Source organism: Hydra viridissima, unplaced genomic scaffold (genome assembly GCF_058129835.1).
Source record: "Hydra viridissima isolate aposymbiotic clone 2 unplaced genomic scaffold, HvirCarnegie_v1 scaffold_2, whole genome shotgun sequence".
NCBI lineage: Eukaryota > Metazoa > Cnidaria > Hydrozoa > Anthoathecata > Hydridae > Hydra > Hydra viridissima.
Genome location: NW_028324301.1, coordinates 17,348,431 through 17,373,098, shown reverse-complemented (window position 1 = coordinate 17,373,098; position 24,668 = coordinate 17,348,431). Strand labels below are relative to the sequence as shown.

Below are 24,668 nucleotides of genomic sequence, written 5' to 3'. Positions count from 1 at the left end.
ATCGTTTTGTTTTTGTAAAAGATGGTTTCAAGCAACATTGTTAAAGCTGAGCCAGTGAAGTTAAATGAAGAATGTCAATACCAAATAACTGATATAATAGGTAGAAGGCATCAATGTTGCTCCTTATGCTTTCTTTTTCATTCAGTCTAGTTTTAGGATATTCTGCAATTGTAGTTAATTATATATTTTTTACTTCAGTTTGTACTATGCAAAGGTTTTTATATTTTATTTTATTTTTTTTCTTCAGGTAAAGAAATGGGTATAGGGGTTGAAAATCTTAAAGGATCTGCTTTAATAGCTGGAAGGACCTCAGAAGCATATGAAAAAATTGTGACCCTAAATCTTGTAATATTTTGTATATTTCATTCCATGTTATTTTTTTCTTTAATTATTGTTTAATATTATTGATTGATTTTTAAGCTGTTTCATTTCTTCAAGAACTGAAATCTACCTGTATGTTATTTTGAATCATGATTATGTTTTTTATATTAGGTAACATGTCGTACAGTTGGAATTGGATCTTATTTAGTTCGACTTGGTCAACGTATTGTCCAAGTGGAAAATTCTTCAATAATTCTTACTGGATATCAAGCTCTCAATAAAGTAAAAAATATTAGTAAAAATATTAATAAATGAAAAAATTTTCAAGTTAATCAACTCAATGTGTTTGAGCAGTTTCTGGTGTAAGTATAAAAATGTCAGCAAATTGAAATAAAAAAACTCTATAGCTTGCATACACTTAATCTTTTAATTCTTATACAGTTGCTAGGAAGGAATGTTTACACTTCAAACAACCAACTTGGTGGCACACAAATTATGTACAAGAATGGTAAAAGCTTGATTACTGCTGTTTTTATAAGAATTAAAAGTAGAATTATTCTGTTAGTTGTTTTGCAATATTGTTTAAATTATGTGTAAATAATGTTTTTTTCACTCAACCTTGAATGTTTTTAAATAAATTTTAATCTTTAGGTGTCAGTCATCTTGTTGCAAGTGACGACTTTAATGGTATATTTGAGATAATCAAGTGGCTTTCATTTGTTCCTAAGGTAAGTTATCATATTAAAAAAATTTGTTGTTTTGTGTATTGGTGATTTTTATGATACATAAGTTAGAACTAAAAGAAAAATATTGCGAAACAAAAATATCTATGATAATAAACTATGTATTTTGAATATTTAAAATTTTTACCATCAGTTTACATTTGTGGTATTTCAGATGCCAAATATTTTTGAAGGAACTGTTTAAGAATAATTATTCTCTGGAGATTTTAACTCCAAGAGACATTTCCATAAGTCTTTTATAGGTATTAAAGCAAAAAGTCTTTTGTCAGGTGCAAAAGTTTTCTTGTCTTAAAAATGATTGATTATTTTTTTCAAATGAAAACTATGCTAAAAAATTAAATATCTGTCATGGCTAATAATAGTTTTTAAGGCAAATGTTGTTTAAAATAGGTAAAATTATTATTATTAATTATGATTATTGTTAATTATTTATGGTAAGATAATATTTACTAAAATCACAGTTTGTAAAAAATTTTTTTTTACAAAATGTATTATTAAATGTTGATTGAGACTTAAACAATGCAGGTTATCTTTTTTTTTTTTTACAGGTAAAAGGTGCACCGCTACCAATTATCACTTCTACTGACCCAGTGGACCGCAATATAAGCTTTACACCAACAAAATCATCATATAATCCAAGATACTTAATTTCAGGCAGACAACATAAAATAGGTAAACATAGTCTTGTATTTTTATTAATTTAACCAAATATTTCATTTATCTTTAGCTTCTTTTTCTTTTCCAGCTGATAAAATTGTTTGGGAAAGTGGTTTGTTTGATCAAGGTTCTTTCATTGAAGTATTAGGAGGCTGGGCACAGAGTGTAATATGTGGTAGAGGAAGGTGAGGCTTCAAATTTTTTAGACAGTATTATACTGTTTATTCTCTTAAGTGTAAATAAGGTTTATTTATTTTAGACTAGGTGGAATACCACTTGGTGTGATAATGCCTGAAATACTTCCTGTTGAGACAATTATTCCTCCTGATCCAGCTGATCCAACATCAGAAACTAAAGTTAGTTTTAAAAAACGTTGTTGTTGTTGTTGTTGTTATTATTATTGTTATTTTTATTATTATTGTTATTATTATTATTATTATTATTATTATTATTATTATTATTATTATTATTATTATTATTATTATTATTATTATTATTATTATTATTTTTATTATTATTATTGTTGTTATTATTATTATTATTATTATTATTATTATTATTATTATTATTATTATTATTATTATTATTATTATTATTATTATTATTATTATTATTATTATTATTATTATTATTATTATTATTATTATTATTGTTATTATTATTATTATTATTATTATTATTGTTATTATTATTATTGTTATTATTGTTATTATTATTATTATTATTATTATTATTATTATTATTATTATTATTATTATTATTATTATTATTATTATTATTATTATTATTATTATTATTATTGACATGAGCATTCACATTTGCAGAGACATTAGATGTTATTTCAGTGGCCATTAGTATTCATTTAAAAATGATGGAAATGATTTTAAAGGATGGAAATTGTGTGCCTCTTTAGTTGATGACAAAAAGAATCTTTTGGTGTGTGAAATATGATAATGGGGTTTCTAACTCAAAAAATATAATGGGATTGCTTAACCCAACCACCAGTATAAAGAATTACAAATTTAGCTAACTGAAAATAGAAAATTTTGATATTGTAACTAGTACAGAAAACTATTATTACTTATGACCTCCAATCTAATGATCATAAAGAATTTACAATTCCATGGTAATTGCTGTAAAATATATACAAAGTATATAGTTTCTTGAAAAAGTTAAATGAGTTGATAGTTTTAAATTCAGCATTTATCAACAATCACAGCTGTTAACTAAAATAATAAGATAATTAATGACAAATTGCATATTTTACCTAAATGCAGTTTTATGTTAACAAATAAAAAATTTATTTTAGTAATTAAGTAAATTAAAAAGAATTTTGTAAGTATATGAACTCTTTTTTTGATAATTATGTGTTTAAAAGATAAACTTTGTGGTGAGTGGAATTCTGATGAGGAGTTTGAAAAATGCATGAGAAGGGCTCTGTAGAACAATCAACAAAAATAAAAAATTTAAATTATTGAATCTACTGCACTTTAATCCAATTTGATAAATATGTTATGTGTTTTTAATGAGAAATGTTTATTTTTTGTTGTACTAATATTTTTGGCTAGCTAAACTTGTAATTCCTCCCACTTTGTACCATATTCACCAGCCATTGGTTCTTTTACTTTTGGCTAGCTAAACTTGTAATTCCTCCCACATTGTACCAATCTTTCACCAACCATTGCTTCTTCTACTTATCACTTGTTTCAATTGGTGGCATGGATTTTCTAAGCAGCACTTTCAATCTTGTGAAGGTATTGGCTTAATGAATAGACTGCATAAAAAGCAAAAGCATTTTTTTCTGTCCTGTTCTCTTTTTGTTGTCTGCTGAATATATAATTAACTTGCTTTTTTAAATCTTATTATAAAGTACTTTTACGTTAGGGGTATATTTTATGTTAGGGGTATATTTTACGTTAGGGGTATATTTTATGTTAGGGGTATATTTTACGTTAGGGGTATATTTTACGTTAGGGGTATATTTTATGTTAGGGGTATATTTTATGTTAGGGGTATATTTTATGTTAGGGGTATATTTTATGTTAGGGGTATATTTTATGTTAGGGGTATATTTTACGTTAGGGGTATATTTTATGTTAGGGGTATATTTTACGTTAGGGGTATATTTTACGTTAGGGGTATATTTTACGTTAGGGGTATATTTTATGTTAGGGGTATATTTTATGTTAGGGGTATATTTTATGTTAGGGGTATATTTTATGTTAGGGGTATATTTTATGTTAGGGGTATATTTTACGTTAGGGGTATATTTTATGTTAGGGGTATATTTTACGTTAGGGGTATATTTTATGTTAGGGGTATATTTTATGTTAGGGGTATATTTTACGTTAGGGGTATATTTTACGTTAGGGGTATATTTTATGTTAGGGGTATATTGATCTAAATTATTATTCTTTAAAGTTTATTTTTACTTTTGCAACAACTCTTGTTAAAATTTTTCAGACTATAGTTCAGCCTGGTCAAGTATGGTATCCTGACTCATCTTTCAAAACAGCTCAAGCCATTAATGACTTCAATCAAGAGGAGCTTCCACTTTTGATTATTGCTAATTGGAGAGGTTTTTCTGGTGGAATGAAAGGTCAGCATATTTACAAATAGTCATTTAAGGATATGTTAAATTTTACTCATTTAACTATATATATTTGATTTTTATATAATTAATGTAAAATAGAATATAGTATTGAAAGTTATTTCATTTCAATAAATGGTACCAAAACTTGCAATTTGGTATTTATATCTAATGACTAGTATTGGTAGCTAATTTATTTTTTGAGGAATAAAATATCAAGCTTTTCTGTGATCTTTTATATCACATTAAATTTGTGTTTTTGTTTGTTTTTCATTTCATCGTGTTAATCATTTTATTTAGATATGTATGACCAGATATTAAAGTATGGATCATACATAGTTGATGCTTTACGAAAATATAAGCAACCAGTTATAATTTATATTCCTCCTTATGGTGAGCTGCGTGGTGGTGCATGGGTTGTAGTAGATCCTTCTATAAATCCTGATCATATGGAAATGTATGCTGATGTTGAAGCACGTGGGGGTGTACTTGAACCATCAGGAACATGTGAAATTAAATTTAAAGACAAAGATATTGTTAAAGTTATGAGACGGCTTGATGACAAATATGCTTCATTATCAACCAAACTTACAGCATCAGGTATTTTTACCAAATCCTGTTTCATTTTTTTGTCAGTTATTTTTGGATGATAGATGATATTAAGTGCATTAATGAAGTTCTTAAAGCAATACCAGCTATTTTTCATTTTTGCTTGAACATATTAACACATTGTGTGTGGGTACACTTTGCAGCGGAATTGTACCAGGAGCAGGCATTTTGCACGTAAATTTAGTTATTCAGTTAAATCTCAATAGATCAAAAATTATTTCATTAATTAAAAGCGAATAAAATAAAAGCAAAGATTTCATCACAATTATTTTCAATAAATTCACTCATTTTTGCAAGGATAAATAAAAAGTTTTTTTTAAATTTAAATTCATTTTTTTAATCAAACTTCCCATTCTGTAGTTCCATATCGATTGATGTAAAAGCTAGTTTTTATTTGTCTAAATTTTTCCAGAATCTACACTGCAGGCCAAAAGTTTCCAGACACTTGATATTTTTTATATAAAAAGCTAAAATCTATCCTGTATCATTAAATTAATCAATAATATTAATTTATAATACTTAAACTTACTAATTTTAAATTTTTATGTAAGTTTGAGGTCAGTAATTAGGTATTACTGGCCTCAAACTTACATAAATAAGTTTGTTTTTTAATTGCTTATTTTAACTTGATATATAGCTTTACATTACTCTAAGGAGTTTGGTCTTGTTAAAGTTATTTATTTGTTGAAACATGAAGGAAATATTTATAATATAATGATATCTGACTAAAATGATTAAGAATATTTAGTTTTGTTTAGTTTTCATTTGGTATTAATGACGGTTGCATTAAAATATCTTTAAAAAAAATTTTTAATTTTATAATTCGACTATTTAATTAAAAATATGGGTAAAAAAACCTTCTTTAACGGTTGCAAAGTGTTCTGAAATAATTACATTACATAAAGAAAGTTTTTCAGTTCGTAAAATTTGCAAAAGATTACAATTTGCCAGAAGTACTGTACAAGATACCATCAAACAATGGAAAGAAACAGGCATTTTTGAAGACAAAAAAAGATATGGTAGACCACGAAAGACAACAAAAGCTGAAGATAATAGTATAATATTGATGAGTAAAAGAAATTGAAGACTTATGGCCCCGGAAATAACTTCAGGCTTTAATAGGAGTCATTCAAAATCTATTTCATTAACCACTACGAAACGACGTCTTAGACTTTCTGGCTGTATAGCGGTCAGGAAACCGTTTCTACGGATTGGAAATAAAAAGAAAAGGTTACAATGGGTTATAGACCACCAAAATTAGACAGAAGAAGACTGGGGAAAAGTACTATGGACCGACGAGTCCAAAATTGAACTGTTTGGGCAAAGACGAAGAATTTACATCAGAAGAATAACAAAAGAAAAAATGATCCCAAAGTGTTTAGTGCCGACAATCAAGCATGGTAGTGGGTCAGTTATGGTATGGGGAGGTTTTTCTTCAGCTGGTGTAGGTGACCTAGTTAAAATTGAGGGTATTATGAAAAAAGAACAATATAAAATAGTTCTAGAAAACAATGCTATACCTTCTGGCTTAAGAACTATTGGTCTTGGTTTTGTTTTTATGCAGGACAATGATAGGGTCATTGTCACACACCTCAAAATTATGTAAGAATTATATAAAGGAACAAGAGGATAATGGTGTCCTCAAAAACATGACCTGGCCAGCCCAATCACCAGATTTGAACCCAATAGAGTTACTGTGGGAAGAATTGGACAGAAAGGTCAGACAAAAATGCCCAACATCCAAGAGCACCTGTGGCAAATATTAGAAGAATCCTGGTTATCAATTACACCCGAAATAATAAATAAATTAATAAATAGGATGCCACGGATCGCAAAAAAAGTGATAAAAACTTGTGGGTTATTTTTTGACAAAAAGACAGTTTAACAATAATAGTGTTGTTAGTATTTTTTTTATTTCATTTTTTGTCTTTTTTTTTTCTTAAATAATAACTATATGTATCTTTTAAAAAATAAATATAATATTTGAATTTTATTGAAATAATTATGGGAGTTTGAATTAAAAAATTAAACAAAATCCAAGTGTCCGGAAACTTTTGGCCTGCAGTGTATATAGTAGACAAGAACATTTGGCTTCATTTTTTTGTATATACTGTAATTTTTGTACTCACAAACAAGACATATTGTTACACTAAGCCATACTAGCATGTGACCCACACTCAAGTATCAATCTTTAGAAAACTTACTAGTAAATGTCCCGCACTCAAATATCAATCATCAGAAAATGTTCTAGTACATGTCCCGGATACAATGTGTTAATAAAGGCAGAATTAAAGATTTTACAAATATTTCAAATAATCTTTAAAAAGTTCATAAGTTTAAAGTTACTAAGATTTGCTTTTTTAAAGATTTGCCTATTGCTGAGAGAAAATTATTGGAAGAAAAATTAAGTGAGCGTAGGAAAGAACTGAAGCCTGTTTATCAAAAGGTATTTAATTTGTATGATACTACTTTTGTTTTTTTTTTAATTTCTTTTCATTAAGATTTTAATAATATCCTCAATTTTTGAAAATAATCATAAAATCCTAATGAAAAGAAAATTTACTTGAATATGAAAAGTATTGTTCACTGTCAGTGAAGTAGTTAGCATAACAAGGCAAAAGATAAATCTATTCAGAGTCAAGTTTGAGTAATGTGATATTTTACTGAAATTAAAAGATTAATTGACTCTGAAATAAGTGCAAGTAACTTTTATTTAGTTTTTTATTTAATTTTTAAAATTTTATTTTATTTGAACTCTCATAAAATTTATTAAAATTAAAATATTCATATTTTATGTGTTACTGAAATTTTGTTATTTGTTTTAAGATTGCATTAACCTTTGCTGATCTTCATGACACAGCAGGAAGAATGCATGAGAAAGGAGTTATACATGGTGTTTTAAAATGGGAAACTGTACGCATTTTTTTTTACTGGAGACTTAAGAGACTTTTACTCCAACAAAGAATTCAAAGAATCTTAGCTGAACAAATAGGGGCTGATTGGTAAATTTTGTTTGTGACTCTTCTTAAACCTGATTTTTATTTGAAAAGTATTTTTGATATAACTCTGTATAAATTATCCATAATGTAAGTTAACTCTGTATAAAATAGAAAAGTTTAAACAAGTTTGTCAAAATATTCAAATCATCAAATGTTAAGTAATGTTCATAATCAATATAAACTCTATTTAAAAAAATAGAATCAAGCAGCAAATGCGTCAAGGAATGTCGGCAATTGTTTTTGTATACATCTTTTCTACTATTTTATAAACTGGTTAACAATTTATACCTACTGCTTAGTACACTTTAGTTGTTTAATTTTGCATATTTATAAGTGCAACCTATGGTAGTTTTGGTTTTTTTTGTGTTGTTGAGTTAAGAAAAAGCATTTGTTATCTACAAAGATATCTATTGTTTACCATCACAAATTTATGAGAAGCTGAGAAATATTTTTTATTTGTTTTCATTTTATCTTTAATTTGTACATAAAAATGTCTGTATTTTTTACTTTATTCAGTATCAATGAATTAACAAAAGCACATGTAGAGACAGTAATCCAAAGATTATTTCTAGAAGAAAATGGATCAGTAAAAGTAAAATTTTGTTATTGCACATTATGTTTTTATGTTATTTCATATTAGTGAATAAGTTTTCATATTATAAAGATTCAAAATCTCAGATATATTTTTAGTCATACTTGTGGGAAGATAATGAGTTTGTTACTAAATGGATTGAACTTGATCTGGCAAAAAACCAAGGTTCTGTCATCAATGAGTATGCTAAGTGGTTAAAGCGTGATGTTGCACTGAAAAATATAAAGCTGTAATTACAATTAGTTTTTATTTAAAAACAGTTTGATAAAATAAATACATTTTTCCCTGCTTTGTGATTACTATTATTTTGGTAATGCAAATAGAAAACAGAAACCAAAAAGTTTTATTCATCCTTAAGGTTGAATGATGAAAATTACTTGTAATAAAAGTTTATTTCTTACTTAAGTATTGTAAACCTCTCTGTAATTAGGACTTTCTTGAGGTGTTCCCACTGATGACAGAAGAACAGTTGGCAATGTTACTTCAAATGTTCTTTTGTCATCAAGTTTTGTAAGTGATCAGAATGTTCTTCTAAAAGATTTAAGTAAGTAGATTGTTAGAATGTTAAGTACAGAATATTTTCCATTCAACTTGATAGGTTTTCTTTTAGCATTCTTGACAACAACCCTGATATTGCAATGGATACAATTGTTCATATTACTCAGCAGTTCAATCATGCTAAGCGAAATGAACTGTCACGTGTTTTGGATGTTCTGAACAGCCAGAGTAATGAAGAAAGTTCTTTTGCTGCTGAAACTTAGGTGCTTCCATATTGCTGCTGAAACTTAGGTGCTTCCATATTGCTGCTGAAACTTAGGTGCTTCCATATTGCTGCTGAAACTTTGGTGCTTCCATATTGCTGCTGAAACTTTGGTGCTTCCATATTGCTGCTGAAACTTAGGTGCTTCCATATTGCTGCTGAAACTTTGGTGCTTCCATATTGCTGCTGAAACTTTGGTGCTTCCATATTGCTGCTGAAACTTTGGTGCTTCCATATTGCTGCTGAAACTTTGGTGCTTCCATATTGCTGCTGAAACTTTGGTGCTTCCATATTGCTGCTGAAACTTAGGTGCTTCCATATTGCTGCTGAAACTTTGGTGCTTCCATATTGCTGCTGAAACTTTGGTGCTTCCATATTGCTGCTGAAACTTTGGTGCTTCCATATTGTATTTAGGAAATTTTATGAAATTTGATTGAAATTTTTATTGCTTTTATAGATTTTATCCAGTTTTATGTTCCTGAAGAGTTTACTTTGCCATTGAACTAAAGAAGGTTTTTCTAATATTATTTTATAATATTTTTTTAAATAAACTTAATTTTATTTGAGATTTTAGGGAATTTAACAAATATCTGATCAAAAGTTGTTGTTGGCAGATTATTATATATATTTTTTCCTGTAAAATTTTATTTTTAGCTTTGTTTAGTAATTTTCTCAAACTGTATAATCTCTGGTAATTTCCTATTGAGTTTTCTACATTTTGTTTGCAGGTTCTTTTTGCCAAACTTAGGTTATATTTGAATTAACTTTTCCCGCAAGTTGTAATAATTTTTTCAGTATTTTTGTTGATGCTTGTATTTTACATGTATTTTATGTACAAAAAATATCACACAATACAGTTTTTTTTTGTAAGAAATAAATAGAATAGTTGGTTTACATGAAATAATTTACATATAGTTTGAGTTTCTTAAGTTCTATAACAGTTATTATTTAAACAGCTTCTTATAACAACTTTATAATTGTGTCTTCAATCATGAACAACATTCAAATGATGCTAAAAAAATTTATTTTATTTTTTGGTCATCCAGTCAAAGAAATTTAGAAGGAATGTCTGGAAACAAAATGAGATAGATTTTTAAATGATTTTGTGAAAATAAAAATTAATATGATTTGTAATGAAGATGAAGAGCCAATGAAACAAAAGAATTCTTGTGGTTCCCCTCCACCAAGATGCTCACCTCCGCCCTCAATGAATTCCTTCACTATTCCAAAAAGAATAGGGATAAAAGGTTTTTCTTTATTGAAATTATGAACTTTGTTATTTTCTAAAATTTTAGGTAAAAAAATGTTTTTATTTAATGAATAAAGATTTTATTAGTTAAGCTTTAGATTATTTAGATATTTTATCTGTATCAAGAATAATTATGAATGTTTTAATTTGGTTGATATAAAATGTTTTCTTTTCTTTTTTTTTTTTTTTCTTTTTTGTGTTTTTTTTTTTTATCTATGATCAATTTGCTTGATTAGTTTTTTTTTAATACACAAAAGCTTCCAAATTCAGATATACATAACTCTGCCGAATATAATCCAAGCTGCCCTTCGTTCACCCTGATTAAAAAATCTAAAATGGAAAGTTATTTTTTGTTACAGAACTTCTGCAATCAATACCTCTGGATAGTCGTGAGTGCAAAGAAGTGATAAATGCATTTTACAATTCTTTATGGAGTCCTCAATCTTATACATTTGAGTTTAAGTGTTGTGACTTAGTTAATAATGACAAGTTGGAAGATGAGGTGTGTTTTTTAATGAAAAAAGTACGATGACTTTCAGGAATAATTTCTGGATTTTATGTAGATATAAAGTAGATTTTTTTTAAATATGATATTGATTTTATGAAAACTGAAAGGGATTATTTATATTTGAGCCTTCACATTTTTTTAAAAAACATTCTTTGTTACAGTTCAAAGCAAAAAGAAAGGAGATGGGGAAAGATATAAAAACTGGATATGCTTTTTTGCATTTGAATAATAAAGAGGAGGTAAATGGTTAAATCAAGTTAAAAAGTCTTTTTTTAAATAAAATTAGTTTATTTTCTATTATTTATTATTGTTTGTTAGATTAGTAGCTTTATCATTTTATTCATTTTGTTTTTATTGTTATTTTTAGTGCAAACATTTGTGTGAAAGTGGTCTATCAACTCTAACTGTTCATAACTCCTCTACAGGATTGATTGGTGATCATAGATATGGTAATTTTAAAGCTTTAATGTTTAGTTATAGAGAACATGCTACTCTCTCTTTTTTATCTATCTATATAGAAGATTTAATAGTCTCTTTTTAAGGTTGCTATTTATCAATCATTTGTAAAGTAATGTTCATAAGCTAACTCCAAATCTAATTTTTAGTTTTCAAGAGCTTTGAAAGCTTATACTATGCTTCTTGGTAGACTAATACTTCGATCACTACTAATTTGATAATAACTATTAGAAAATTATTCAGCTTCATTTACAATTCAAAGTATTTAGTTGTATTCACAGAGTTTGACACAAACTTTATTAATGTGAATTTGTAATGTGAATTTGCATTTTTCTTAGTAAAGTGGGGTAGTAGCTTTAAACTGTAAGTTGAATATCCAATCAAATGACTTTTTTTGCAACTAAATACAATTGCACCTATTTTATTGCATGTTCTACCTCAGTTAAATTTAAAAGTTGCTACCATTCCTAACTTGTTCTGCTTTTTTAAAAACTCCAGTAGCAAATCATCCTTCAAAAATATATTTAACTCTAAATGTATTTAAAACATATTTCCTTGTGCATATTTCCTCTAATAACAGTTCTACTATTGAATTTTTTTTTTTTTTTTTTCAATATTCTGGTATTGAATCTTTGTTTAAAAGTGTTATAAAAAAGTTTATAAGTAAAATTTCCTGACATCAATTGATCTTTTTAAACCATAGTTTAAAGTATGCTAATTAAGGACATTTTTAAACTAGTTTCTGAAAGGAGTAATGAAACTACTTCAATTATGAAAAAAACTTTGTTTTTTTACCTCACTTTTGCATCATTAAAACTGACTTTAATAACAAATATGAAAAAGTTTGTTAAAACTCATAATTTGATGCAAAGAAAGTTGTAGCTACTGTTAAAAAGAATTTATTGAACCATAAGGAATCTTAAAAAGTTTGCAATCAAAAATCAGTGTTTGTTGATGGTCAAAAAAAAAGTTGCACATGTAAAAAAGCTACATAGAAGCTTGTCAATGTTAATGAGTATTACTAGCCTTGAAGAATTTTCTTCAAAAAATGAAAGAACTAAAATTTCAAAATTTTAAAAATCTAAATGGTATTTAAATTTTCAACCTAAATGAAAAAAAAGTAATACATTTTAAAAATCAAAAAAGATACAGCTTTTATCTTTTTAAATGTCTGTGTTGTTACAAAGAGTACATTTTTAATGCATGATTTCTACTTCATAAAACTTAAATGAAACTTGTTGCTTTTATACATCCATAATGTCTTTTTATAGTTTTTCTATTGTGTTACCTGTTGTTGCTGAAAAAATGTATTTGTTATTATTGTTATTATTATTATTATTATTTGATAAAAATAACTTCATTTTAATTTTTTTTTTAAGTAAAATCTATTTTACCTTAATTTTAAAGTCTGGTTTAATTTATTAAGTTGTTTATATATACTATTTACAATAAATGAAGTTTTCATAGTATTTGCTTTAAAATTTCTTCTTGCTGTTAGGTGTATACTTAAGTCGCTGTGCAGATATTATTAATCGTAGAGCAGCTATTGATGATTTTTCACAATGTACAATTATTGTCTTCAAAGTATTGATGGTATGTTTATTTTCATTTAAGTGTTTTCACAGGTTATTTTGATATTTTCTTTTTTGTTATTTTTTTATTATTTTAAATTTATTTATGAATATTTTTAAAAAAAGGGTCGTCTGCGATTAGTAGATGAGCAGAAAAGCAGTGAAGACAAACTTGAACCAACTCCTGACTTTGATGCCCATATTTCTAAGAGTTTTCAAAGAGGGAAAAAGAGAATCTTGTCTGAAATATTTGATTCTTCTCAGGTTGATTGTTTTTGTTGATGTTTTAGATCTTTGTTAAAAAATGTCTTATGTTTTATTTTGTTAGCATAAATAATAATCTAATAGCATTAGTAGTTCTACAATTAGATTATATTTCATTAAAAAAGTTAAAAAGTTTGGAACATGTACCATTTGTTTAATTTCTACTAAAAGTATATAAAATGAAGCTTGATAGATATGTTTCAATGCCTAATTACTTTCATTATCTTTTTTTTGCTATTAGATTTATTTTTATGAAATAAATTTGGACAATATTAGTGTTGATGATGATGCAGCTATTTACTCAAAGCGTCCCCGCCAATGTTTACCATATGCAGTTTTTACATTTGAAGCAAAACGAAAAATGAGAGCATCTGTTTTGCCTCCTTTGAGACATGGGCGTAGTGAAACAAATCTTGCTAAGGTATTTTTAAATTATTTATGAAATTATTTTAAAAATGTTTTTCAAATTTTTACTTCTCATCACTTTTTTTTTTTTTAGCCTCTTGCTTCTGATAGTCAACCTGCTGGTAAACAGTTAAATCTTTAAATCTATTAAATCTTTTTTTATTATAGCATATTTGATAAAACATTATTGTGAACTGTAATTTATTGGTTTTCTTTTTTCTAGCATTTTTGTAAACTATATATGGTAGTTTTGTCTTAAAAAGAAAATCTAAATCTCTTTAAGAATGTTATATACTCTAAAAAAGTCTCTGATATTTTATTAAATTTTTGAAAAGTTATTACCAAAGCCTGCAAATTATCTGCTTTTAATGGATAAAAATATGCTTATAATTTACCTGCATAATATTTTAAATGTATTATCAATGTTTTCAATGTTTTATCATTAAAGACTGAGAAGATTAAAGCCATATTTAAACTTAAGTTTTTTACTTTTTTTAAAGAGAACCCTCATGAACACTACCTTAAGCATTTCAAGTATGTCTGGTCTGGTAGTTTTTACTTAAAAGAACACTTTCTTGCTGATGTGCGACTGGGAATGTATAATGAAAAGCTATCGCCAATGTCTCCATTACCTGCGTATGATCTTTATGTGAATTTTTAATATAAATTTATAGAGTGATTTTTAATATAAATTTGTATATTTTTTGATATGAAGAAGTGTTTCCTTATATATATATATATATATATATATATATATATATATATATATATATATATATATATATATATATATATATATATATATATATATATATATATATATGTATGTATGTATGTATATATATGTATGTATATATGTACGTTTACATATATAATAAGTTACATGGTGCAATTTTTGCTTTAAGGTCTGCAAATCTATGTATTTCCCAAAAGATTGCATTTGAAAAGTTGGCTTGTATATTACCAGCGCGAATATTTCGCAAAAAACCATGTGAAAGTCAACAACCAACTTGTATGTCTTCCTGACTAATGACTAAGTTTTAAATTTAGATAATATTAGAAGCAACTGCAAACTTTGCTTCCACCTACTTTTTCATTTATCATTGTTTCTTTGTCTTTTAAGTAAGCATGTTGTCTAATTCCAAAACATATTATAAATTGATTTAGACAAATTTGATCAGTTTGATTTGTGTTTTTTTAAATTTTGTTTCTGTGTGTTTTTACAAGTACAATCCTAGAAGTTGATCAGTTATGAAAAAGTTTTAATTTATAGCACTTGTTGAAGACTTTCATTTTCTCCACACTGAACTTTACGCTTGTGATCATTATGAAAACAAATTAGACAGATTTCATAAACAGCTCCAAAAAAAGAGAGAGGTGTTTTACTTTTATTATTTCAAATGTCTTCTTTGAAGATTTGCCGAAAAACTTCAGTGTAGTATTTATAACAATTTATGTTTTTATTTTAAATTTAGGCTGGTGTGTGTACATTTAACTCAGGGATGAAACTTTACATTCTACCCTCTTGTGATTTCACTGATTTACTAGGTTAGTTTTTTTTTTTAAACTTTAATAACTTTTTAGTTATATTTTTTTTTTTTTAAATTTTCAATAACTTGTAAATTTCTTTGTATAACATTGAAAAATATTTTTAGGAATTACAAGTCCTTCTTATCCTGCAGCTCTTCATTGTCTCTTTATGCATTACAAACCAGGTAATTTTCTTGTTAATTTTTTTAATTTTAAATCTTAATTAAAAAGCATTAAGAATTAAAATATTAGGAAAAAAAAAATTTCCATTCATGATGTAAATAAATAATATTTTAAATTAGAAAAAAGAAAAAAAGACTTTTCCTTTAAACTAAGTTAAAAGCTCAGTGCCATGACACTTTGTTGTTGAACGTTTGTGTTAAATCTTTTATATCTTAAGGGAGCTTGTTTGGCTTTTAAAATGAATAATACAATGCGAGCTTAGCATAATTCAATTAGAATTTCTGCTTTTTTTTTGTTTAACTGCAGGTTTATTTCTGTTTTATGATTTAATATTTCAAATGAATTTTTTTAAAAGCGAAACAAACTGCAGGAAAAACTGAATACGAGTATTTTGTTAAACAAAGTGCTGCAGTTTTACGGGACAGAGCAAATGAGAATGAAGAATTAAAACTCCGACTTGGTCTACCAAATGCAACAATTAGTAATAACCTTCAATGGTCATATAAGCCAGAAGATCGTATAAAAATTTTACGTTTATTAACACTTATTACTAAAGCTAATGATAAACTGAAGAGAAAAGAAGATGTAACATTTTCAAAATGTGACAAAAGTGTTGTAGATTCTTGTGCAATCTCAAATTTAAATTTAACAAAGAATGACTTAATTTTAAAAAATGGGATTCAAACATGCGCACTTGAAAGTTCATGTCTCAGAAGTTTGTCTTCTAATATTACACTTGTCCAAAATTCTCCTTCAAATCTTAAATGCTCACTAAATAATAGTGATGGGCTTGCAACCAATGATAATGATTCTATATGTAGTGATGATCTTATACTAGATGTTGATGATGTTTCAGTAGCGTGTTGTGAAGATCCATTGTGTAAAGAACACTTTAAATTTAAACCCAAGCTGTTTAAAGGATTTAAAATGAGTGAAGATTTTGAAAATGACGACTCTGAAAATATCTCTTTTACAGATTTTCAAAACGATTCAGATAAGCTGTTGTCAACAGATCAAGTAAAAAATGTAAGAACTGAGCATGTACCAACTTGTGTACAGGACCAACCTGTACATCAGGCTGATCGTAATACAGAAAATGTACAACAGAGCTGTTTTCATTCAAGTTGTAAAGTCTCTCAAAATGATTTTCCAAATCAGAAATTGTTAATTAATAATCAAGACCATTCAAGCAAATCAAAAATATCAAATCAGATAATTGATTATCAAATTCCCATAAGTAACAATGATAAACTCGAAACTCACTTTTTGAACAATGAGAAAAGTGATGAGGCTGAGAGACTTAATATCGATAATGTAAACAAAATTGATTTTCAAATTAACCTGAGCAATAATCCAGAATCGTTTGTCTGTAGAAACAATATGAAAGAAAACGATAGTGATATTCCGTTGCTTGAAATGAGTGTAGTTGACGAATATGTTGCAGAATCTGAGGAAGAAATTCAATTAAATAAAACAGGTTGGCTTCTACTCTTCTTCTGAAAATTTTGTTATTTTTTACTAAAATATTAATTTCTTTTCTATTTACTGGGTAGAAGTTACCAATCAGGCTATTAAAGAAATTGGTTCAAGTTTTCTCCCCACTATCACTTCAAATGATTCTCAAAATGCTGTTACTGAATCCAATAAAGAAGTTCAAAAGCCATTCGCAAATGAAAGTAAGTCTTTAAAAAGTATATGAATAGTATTTCTTAACTTCTTTTTTGCAGTAAATATTTTGCAATCTGTGCATTTAATTTTTTTTCTTTCCATTTAGATTCTTCAGTATTGTTTCAGGTAATCACTTAAAACTGATATTAATTTCACTTCTCATAATTTTACTAGTTAATTTCATTTTCAGTAAATTATTATTATTATTATTATTATTATTATTATTATTATTATTATTATTATTATTATTATTATTATTATTATTATTATTATTATTATTATTATTGCTATTATTATTATTATTATTATTATTATTATTATTATTGCTATTATTATTATTATTATTATTATTATTATTATTATTATTATTATTATTATTATTATTATTATTATTATTATTATTATTATTATTATTATTATTATTATTGCTATTATTATTATTATTATCATTATTATTATTATTATTATTATTATTATTATTATTATTATTATTATTATTATTATTATTATTATTATTATTGCTATTATTATTATTATTATTATTATTATTATTATTATTATTATTATTATTATTATTATTATTATTATTATTATTATTATTATTATTATTATTGCTATTATTATTATTATTATTATTATTATTATTATTATTATTATTATTATTATTATTGCTATTATTATTATTATTATTATTATTATTATTATTATTATTATTATTATTATTATTATTATTATTATTATTATTATTATTATTATTATTATTATTATTACTATTATTATTGTTAATGTTAGAAATAATATTTCTAGAACCCTACAACTTATGCAAGGGGGTTAAACAATAGCGCCAATTTTAATCAGAGGTACATTTTTAGTTTCTACCTGGTTTATTTTTGCTTATTTCAACTATAAATTTTATTTATATCTTGTTAGCTTTAAGTTCTAGTTGTCAGTTAAACGATTATCATTTTAAGTACATAAGAAACTTTAGTTACTGAGTATAAAGCATTTAAGATGATATGGGTGATTAACAAGCGAATTTGCATAACCCTGTCTATTGGGGGTACGCTAAGTTTGAGAGATAGTATGCGTACGTATAAGGTTGAGGGATTTACAAAAAATGGTGTAGCGTTAAATCGCATCGGACCATCTTGTAGCTATATTCTTGTTGAAGCGTCATCATTTTCCACTAAAAATCAGTATGTGTCATGTTGCCGAAGTGTAAATAACAATAACATAAATAACTTTCTTTGTGCTCTAACCATGTCAACCTTTACGCCAACAAAACAAAATTTACGAGAAGTGCTGCTTTTTTGTTTTAATTTGAAGAAAAGTGCAGCTGATAGACATTGGTTGTTGTGTGAAGCATGCTGGGTAACATACTCTATCAATAATAAACATGTGAGTACTGTTTTTGGTGTTTTAAAAGTGGCAATTTTGACACCAGCGATAAAAAAAACAAAAGGAAACCAGTAAAGTTTGAAGACGTTGAGTTGGAGGTGTTATCGTACTAAGATTCATACCACACTCAAGAGGAGCTTGATCAAACCTTGCGAATGACTAAGCAAGCGGTTTCAAACCGTCACAAGACCATAGGTATGATATAAATCAAGAAAATTGGGTAAAAAACGTCGAACGCTGTCTTTTCACGTTTGAACAAATGCTCCATAGGCAAACTCAGAAGAGTTTTTTTTTTTTGCATCGAATCGTAACGGGGAACGAAAAGTGGATTTACTACAAAAACCCAAAGTGCAGAAAATCGTAGGATAAATGAGGCCATGCATCAACTTCCTCGGCAGAACCGAAGAATTTCATGGCAAGAAGCTAATGCTGTCTATCTGGCTAGATGAATTTTGGTGTGAACTACTATGAGCTACTTCAGCTTAACGAAACCATTAATGGGGAACGTTACCAACAGCAATTGTTCCTTCCGAGTACCCTAATTCCGGTTGATGACTTATGGCCTGGCCGAGTAACACTTTACTTGAATCGATACTTGGATCACCAAAGATATTTTCAACGCGGAATCCTTATGCTACCTAAAAGAAGGTTATAGCTAACGATGGACAATATTTTGAATAAAAGACAATGGACCAATCTCTCTGAACAAAGAGTTAAAAAGTAAACAGATGTTAATGTTTTATCATCAAAACAAGAGCAAGAATAAGCATTTGGAATGAGAATATTTCATTAACATTTTTATCTGTCAACTATAAATTTCGGGTTTTTTTTTAAGGCTGTTAAAATAATAAATGATAGTGTAAGTTAGGAGAGACATTGCCATATTTTAAGAAACCTAAATACGTTCTGCATTGGTGAGTTCTACTGTATTTGAATTATTTACATAAGACTTATTTTTTTTAAACATGGTTTTATTTTGTTAATGTAGATTTACGTTTTAGAGAAAAGATTGCAACATCCTCAGATTCAATCTGATTTTATTCCTTTAAACTTCAATATAGCTACATAATATTAGCAAATAGATAATTTAAACTTATCAATAGCTAATAGCAAAGTAGGAAGCAATATCATGAAGTTCTAGCTTGAAAAACAAAGTATCCATGCAAAAGAAATTGTTCGAGGTTTACAACCACCACATAGGATTTAGCACTATCTTTTGTCCAATCTACACTTTATCTTTCACAATTATCGTACTCTTCATAGTCTATTGAAAAAGATTTTTCTGATTGTCAACCAATTGCTCCTTTGAAGCATATTTTCGAGTTAGTATATTCAATATTTTTACATGAACACAGGACCCAATATTGTGACGCCAAGTCTCATCAGGTTGAATAAGCATAAGTTTTAAGATATTGTAATCCCTTCCGGATAATATTACTTATGCGATTTAAAACGACGTGCTATCAAATTTTCGAACTGAAAATTTCGAATAAAGTTCGAAAATTTCGCAAAAAGTTTGGAGTTTGTTATACAAAAGTTTCGAATTTTTTCAAAAAACGCTCTAAGAAAATTTTTTAATTCATATAATCAAAAAATTTAAATATTTCCAAAAATAATTAAACCTTTCCAAAAAAAGAGTGGCATAAAGTTATATTTTTCATTTATCACTTTGACAGTGAATTATGAAAACATCGTTTGAATTATGAAAACATTTCTTTTTAATTCTTGTAATTTCTTATGAAATCAAAAAAACTCCAGAGAGTTCAACCAAACGACTAACGTTAATAAACGATTTTCATTTTTTTCGGTTTGTTTTTTTTTAAAAAAAAAAGAAACAATTTTTCAGAAGCTTAGACTTTGTCAAATAACAGTATAGAGCTACTATTTTTATGAGAAAATAAGTTTTAGTTATTTTTTAAGGCAGTTTTAAGTTTAAAAATGTTGTATTACTGTAGTATTGTCAGTAAAGTCTAATATTGTTATATTGGTTCGAAAGTTAATAGTGAAAAAAAAGCATTAGTACTTTCTCAGTAAAAATTTATGGCTGCGATTTTGCACTTTTTTGGGGTGGGTGGTGGGAGGGGAACTACTACAGTAGTTCTTTTATCAAAAAGTATGGTATGAATGTAATTGCAACTTTTAATATCTTGACTTAGGATGAAGGTTCTTGTACAGCCTGATATCTTTGCACTTGGAAATGCTATTTCTACGAAATTGATTATTGCTGTCCTAAAATTCGCTATTGCTTATTCGCATTGTTCTACGTTTTTTAAGAACTTTTGATTTTAACTTTATTATGTTATGTACAAAGATCCAATATCATATTATAAATTACTTAATACAACAAAACGTGACAATCAATAAGCATTCTATCAAAAATTTTGGGTTGGTAACCCGTTGTTACTCAACTTTTTTTGTTTGATGGTGCCAGTTAACCTTGTCGGGAATTGATGATTTTTTTCGAAAGTTTTTTTAATCGAAATTTTCATTCAAAATATTAATTTTGAATGAAAATTTATTTTTTAATTCGCAAATTGCGAATTAAAAAAAATGTCGCATGATACCTTATAATTACAAACACAATGAAATTTCTAAAAATGGTTGTTACCCATCTTTTTATTATCAATTTTCGTATTAGTTTTTTTTTTCTCCCTCAAACCAATTTAACAGTTTGAGAAAATATTTAAATTTATTTACAGTTCAAAAAAAGATAACTTTTCGTCAAAAATGTTTGAAGAAAAATGGGACGACTGCAGTTCACAAAGATTTAAAGAATATAGACAATCTAGTTCATATACTTCCTTTGATAATGACCCAAGAAAGAAAGATTTAAGGCATCCACGATATCGATCTAAAAAGTATTTTCAAGACCTTCATTTGAACAAGTTTGGCAAGGCAACAACTTTAACAAGTAGGGATAGGAGTAGGTCACGAAGTCCTCGGCAGAAGTATGAATATGAAAGAAATTTTTCGCGTTGTTTAAAGAGAGAGAGCTCCACCAAGAGTTCCGAAAAGGACAGTAAAAGATCAAATAAATCGATTTCCGTTGAAAGTTCCTATAAACCACCTCGTATTATTGATCGTGATCTTGGAATGTTTAAAAGTATTAACAAATCAGAAGAAGGGGTCGATTTTCAGTGCGGAAAAACAATTTCACAAATTGGATTAAAGTAAGTTAACGCTTGACACTTAAGTAGTTACTAGTTCTCATATGCACGATATCGTTGACGTTCTCACAAAATTCATTGACTCCTGTTTTTGCAATGAAGCATTTTTGGTTTAAATGAAATATGCCAAAAATGCGTAAAAGTCGTCGGCTTTATTTACTTCACTCGCTCCGCGTATCACCGAAATGCGATAAAATACGTATAATTCTATCTTAAAATACGTATGCCTGTATCGTATATTTGGTGATTTACTCCACGTTCATAGACGATAAGAATACGTATACCATTAACTGTATCATTATCTACATTGTTAACTTATGTAGTTAACATTAAATTATCGTTTTTGAAATTCAGTTGTTGTTTTGAACTTAGTGATTTTTGTCAGAACGTCGACAAAATGAAATATTCTCAAATAAATTAGCTGCAAATAAAATGCTAAAAAAAGCTTCAGTTAACGTTTGTTCTAAATATTGTGTATGGTAGAGGACAAAGTATGAACTACTTTAACGGTATCGATATCGTTATGATTATTATTGTTATAACGATATCGCGATTACCGTTATCGATGATAACGTTTTTATTTTACTCACTTTGTTCTCTACCAGGCAAAAAAGGATCGAGATTCCATCAACGTTCGACAAAGGTAAAGTTTTACCTTTTAACAGTTATTCAGTATTAAAATTGGAAACGCACCTTTTTTTAAGTATAATTTTGAAATTTAAGTTCCTTTTTTTAATACAGATTTGTTTTATTCTCTCAAATATTTCCTAACTTTCATATTTCACAACAAATCTCTGGTCCTACATGTTTTAGGTATATAGTTTTTTAATTGAAAATCTATTTTTTTTGCAGAAGCTATGATGAAGAAGAATCAAAGCATCGAGTCGAACCCATCCATAACAACTCAGAAATATCAAAATGGCTCAATGAGTACTGGCTATAAAGCATGCGAGTATAATTGCGAGATCTCTCGTAAAAAAGAAACTATGCAAGGAACTGAACTACTTCCTCTTGAACTGAATGTTACATTAGACCGACAAAAGTCTGACCAAGTAGTTGAACAAAACACTCCTTCAGTTACATGTGATACAGTACTTTCCGTAAATTATCAACCCAAAGATAGTAAGGCATGCAAGAGTTCCTCGTTCAGATCTGAAGAAATAAAATCTGTAAATTTAACTAATTGCACCAGATATAAATCCCTTGACTTATGGGGCGTAGAGTTAAAGCACGAGGAAATAGACACCTTTACAAAAATGTTTTTATCGAAAATATTTGCAAAGCTGGAAGAAAAGTAAGACTATCAAATTTTTATTGACAAAAAATATATATTTATCTAGTTGGCTTTTCACAGATTTTGTAAAACTATGACGTTGGTATTATGTTTTCAAAAAGTTGTATAATGGAACCAACAAAAAATATTTTTTAAAGAAAAGTTAAGCGTGGGTTTAAATAAATTAAATTTAAGACAATTTTACTGGTTTTAATGGTATTTGATTTACTAAGCCGTACTGTTGGAATTGCTGGAGTGAATCTTCCTCTTCTCTCTACGGGAAAATTGTGTGTCCAATTTAAGGTGAATAATTTTTGTAATAATTTGCCGATATTTTGGGTATTAACAAAAACATGATTATCTTGTTAAGTTTTAAAGATGGTGCATTCCTGACTTCAACTTAATTGCCATTTTAAATGAAAGGAGCCTTAGTTAAATGCTTTGTTATTGGAAACAAGATTCTAAACCTTGATGCTCTGCCTGATTAAACAACGGCATAGCTGTATACAGAACTTGGTAACCATAAAAATTAAGGTAAATAAGCTGGCATCTTAAATGCCCAATAAAATTCTCATGAAGCTCAGTTTTTATGAGAAACAAAAAAAATATATTATACTTTTATATTCACTCAGTATTTATGAGGAATAAATGAGTAACTATTCATACTTAAAAATTGTAGAATAGAGTTGTGTGTGTATATGTATATGTATATATTTATATGTGTGTATAATGTATATTCAAATGCGAGTGTTTAAATGTATATGCATTATGAATTAATATATTGGTGTAATTTTATGTTATTTTTCTAGTAGGTGTAGTTTCTAAGTATTCTCAGGTGCTTAATGGCAAGAGGAAGTCTTAATAACTAAGGCAAAGGAGATTTTTTTTTTGAAAATATATAAGCGATTGGATCCTATTTAACATAGAGGTGAGAAATTCTTATAAAACTAGTCTATTTTGCGTTAATAAAGAAGATAAGTAAAGGCCACTGGGGGAAAAAACAGACGTCATATTTCGCAAGTTTTGAGGTATGAGGGTTTTAAAGTGTGAAAGTGTCTTATACCTCCATAGGATATAGTATTTTTAAACGCTCTTTACTGGTGATATAAGTGATTTTTCAATTTGTTTGCATATTCAGATCAATATTTAATAATATTTAACATAGGAAGAAGAAAATAAGGGGGATTAGGCGTCTGGTTTTTCCCCGGTGGTTTACAAGTGTATTTTATGCTAAAAAACAAGTTGCTGATTTTTGCGCTTATACCTGTCGGCGGGGTTACCAATCTAAGTGGTTGTTTGAGTTAGGGTTCCCTTTTTTCATTAATTCATTCCGAAATTCTTTTAAATGACTGTCAACTAATGCGATTATCCTTTTTGATGCCAAATAATCTTCACTACCATCTAAAGCGTTCGTAACCCAAAGAGTTTTGAAACGGCTAGATCCATCTTCAATATATTAAAGCTCTCTACTAATATTCTCATAGTGCTGTCTTTCTTGGTTCCGCCTTTAATTTCTATCATCAAGTGGACACTGTATGTCAGCTTTATTGATTTTTATATTCTCTGTAACTCCACCACCAATAATAACGGAGGCATAATAGCATGAATACAATCTAATAGCCTCTTTAAAAACAAGCGCCATTATAGGTAAAACGCGAAATAGATTGCCTTCTGTTCTTTATGCATATAAATATAAGTATAGACGTTTCGTGGATCGTGGGGGGT

The 24,668-nt window shown here is 27.4% G+C and overlaps 2 protein-coding genes across 6 annotated transcripts in view; both read left to right on the top strand.

Annotated features, from left to right (window-relative positions):
• LOC145184400 (acetyl-CoA carboxylase-like) overlaps positions 1–9,710 on the top strand; it is a 49,447-nt gene extending 39,737 nt beyond the window's left edge. For both annotated transcript variants that reach the window (XM_090077127.1, XM_090077128.1), the window contains 15 exons: positions 22–100; positions 248–345; positions 493–603; positions 763–829; positions 973–1,049; positions 1,613–1,736; positions 1,810–1,906; positions 1,981–2,077; positions 4,185–4,320; positions 4,612–4,911; positions 7,287–7,366; positions 7,747–7,922; positions 8,436–8,511; positions 8,610–8,740; positions 9,122–9,710. In XM_090077127.1, the coding sequence (XP_089933253.1) occupies positions 22–100; positions 248–345; positions 493–603; positions 763–829; positions 973–1,049; positions 1,613–1,736; positions 1,810–1,906; positions 1,981–2,077; positions 4,185–4,320; positions 4,612–4,911; positions 7,287–7,366; positions 7,747–7,922; positions 8,436–8,511; positions 8,610–8,740; positions 9,122–9,272 (1,800 nt within the window). In that variant the 3' untranslated portion in view covers positions 9,273–9,710. The remainder of the gene's footprint in view (positions 1–21; positions 101–247; positions 346–492; positions 604–762; positions 830–972; positions 1,050–1,612; positions 1,737–1,809; positions 1,907–1,980; positions 2,078–4,184; positions 4,321–4,611; positions 4,912–7,286; positions 7,367–7,746; positions 7,923–8,435; positions 8,512–8,609; positions 8,741–9,121) is intronic.
• A 578-nt stretch (positions 9,711–10,288) lies between these two features.
• LOC145182296 (uncharacterized) lies at positions 10,289–23,142 on the top strand. Of its 4 annotated transcripts, XM_090077129.1 has the most exons (20): positions 10,289–10,518; positions 10,880–11,022; positions 11,190–11,267; positions 11,396–11,477; positions 12,983–13,077; positions 13,182–13,319; positions 13,561–13,740; positions 13,819–13,846; positions 14,225–14,360; positions 14,630–14,736; positions 14,998–15,101; positions 15,200–15,272; positions 15,380–15,439; positions 15,793–16,914; positions 16,991–17,113; positions 17,212–17,231; positions 17,913–17,965; positions 21,203–21,673; positions 22,276–22,313; positions 22,523–23,142. In XM_090077129.1, the coding sequence occupies exons 1-20, from the start codon at positions 10,395–10,397 to the stop codon at positions 22,966–22,968; spliced, it is 3,621 nt and encodes a 1,206-aa protein (XP_089933255.1). In that variant the 5' UTR covers positions 10,289–10,394; the 3' UTR covers positions 22,969–23,142. The 4 variants fall into 4 exon arrangements, 2 of the variants coding, with proteins under 2 accessions (XP_089933255.1, XP_089933256.1); XR_016449426.1 differs by lacking the exon at positions 17,212–17,231 and having other exon boundaries at positions 17,898–17,965; XM_090077130.1 differs by lacking the exon at positions 22,276–22,313.
• Positions 23,143–24,668: the final 1,526 nt, after the last annotated feature.

Bases quoted from the DNA above. Each gene is read 5' to 3' on its own strand.
- LOC145182296 (XM_090077129.1), top strand. From the start codon at position 10,395: ATGATTTGTAATGAAGATGAAGAGCCAATGAAACAAAAGAATTCTTGT. The intron at 15,102-15,199 runs GTGTTTTACTTT...TTTTAAATTTAG, and splicing joins AGCTCCAAAAAAAGAGAGAG to GCTGGTGTGTGTACATTTAA. The intron at 17,966-21,202 runs GTACATTTTTAG...ATTTATTTACAG, and splicing joins AGCGCCAATTTTAATCAGAG to TTCAAAAAAAGATAACTTTT.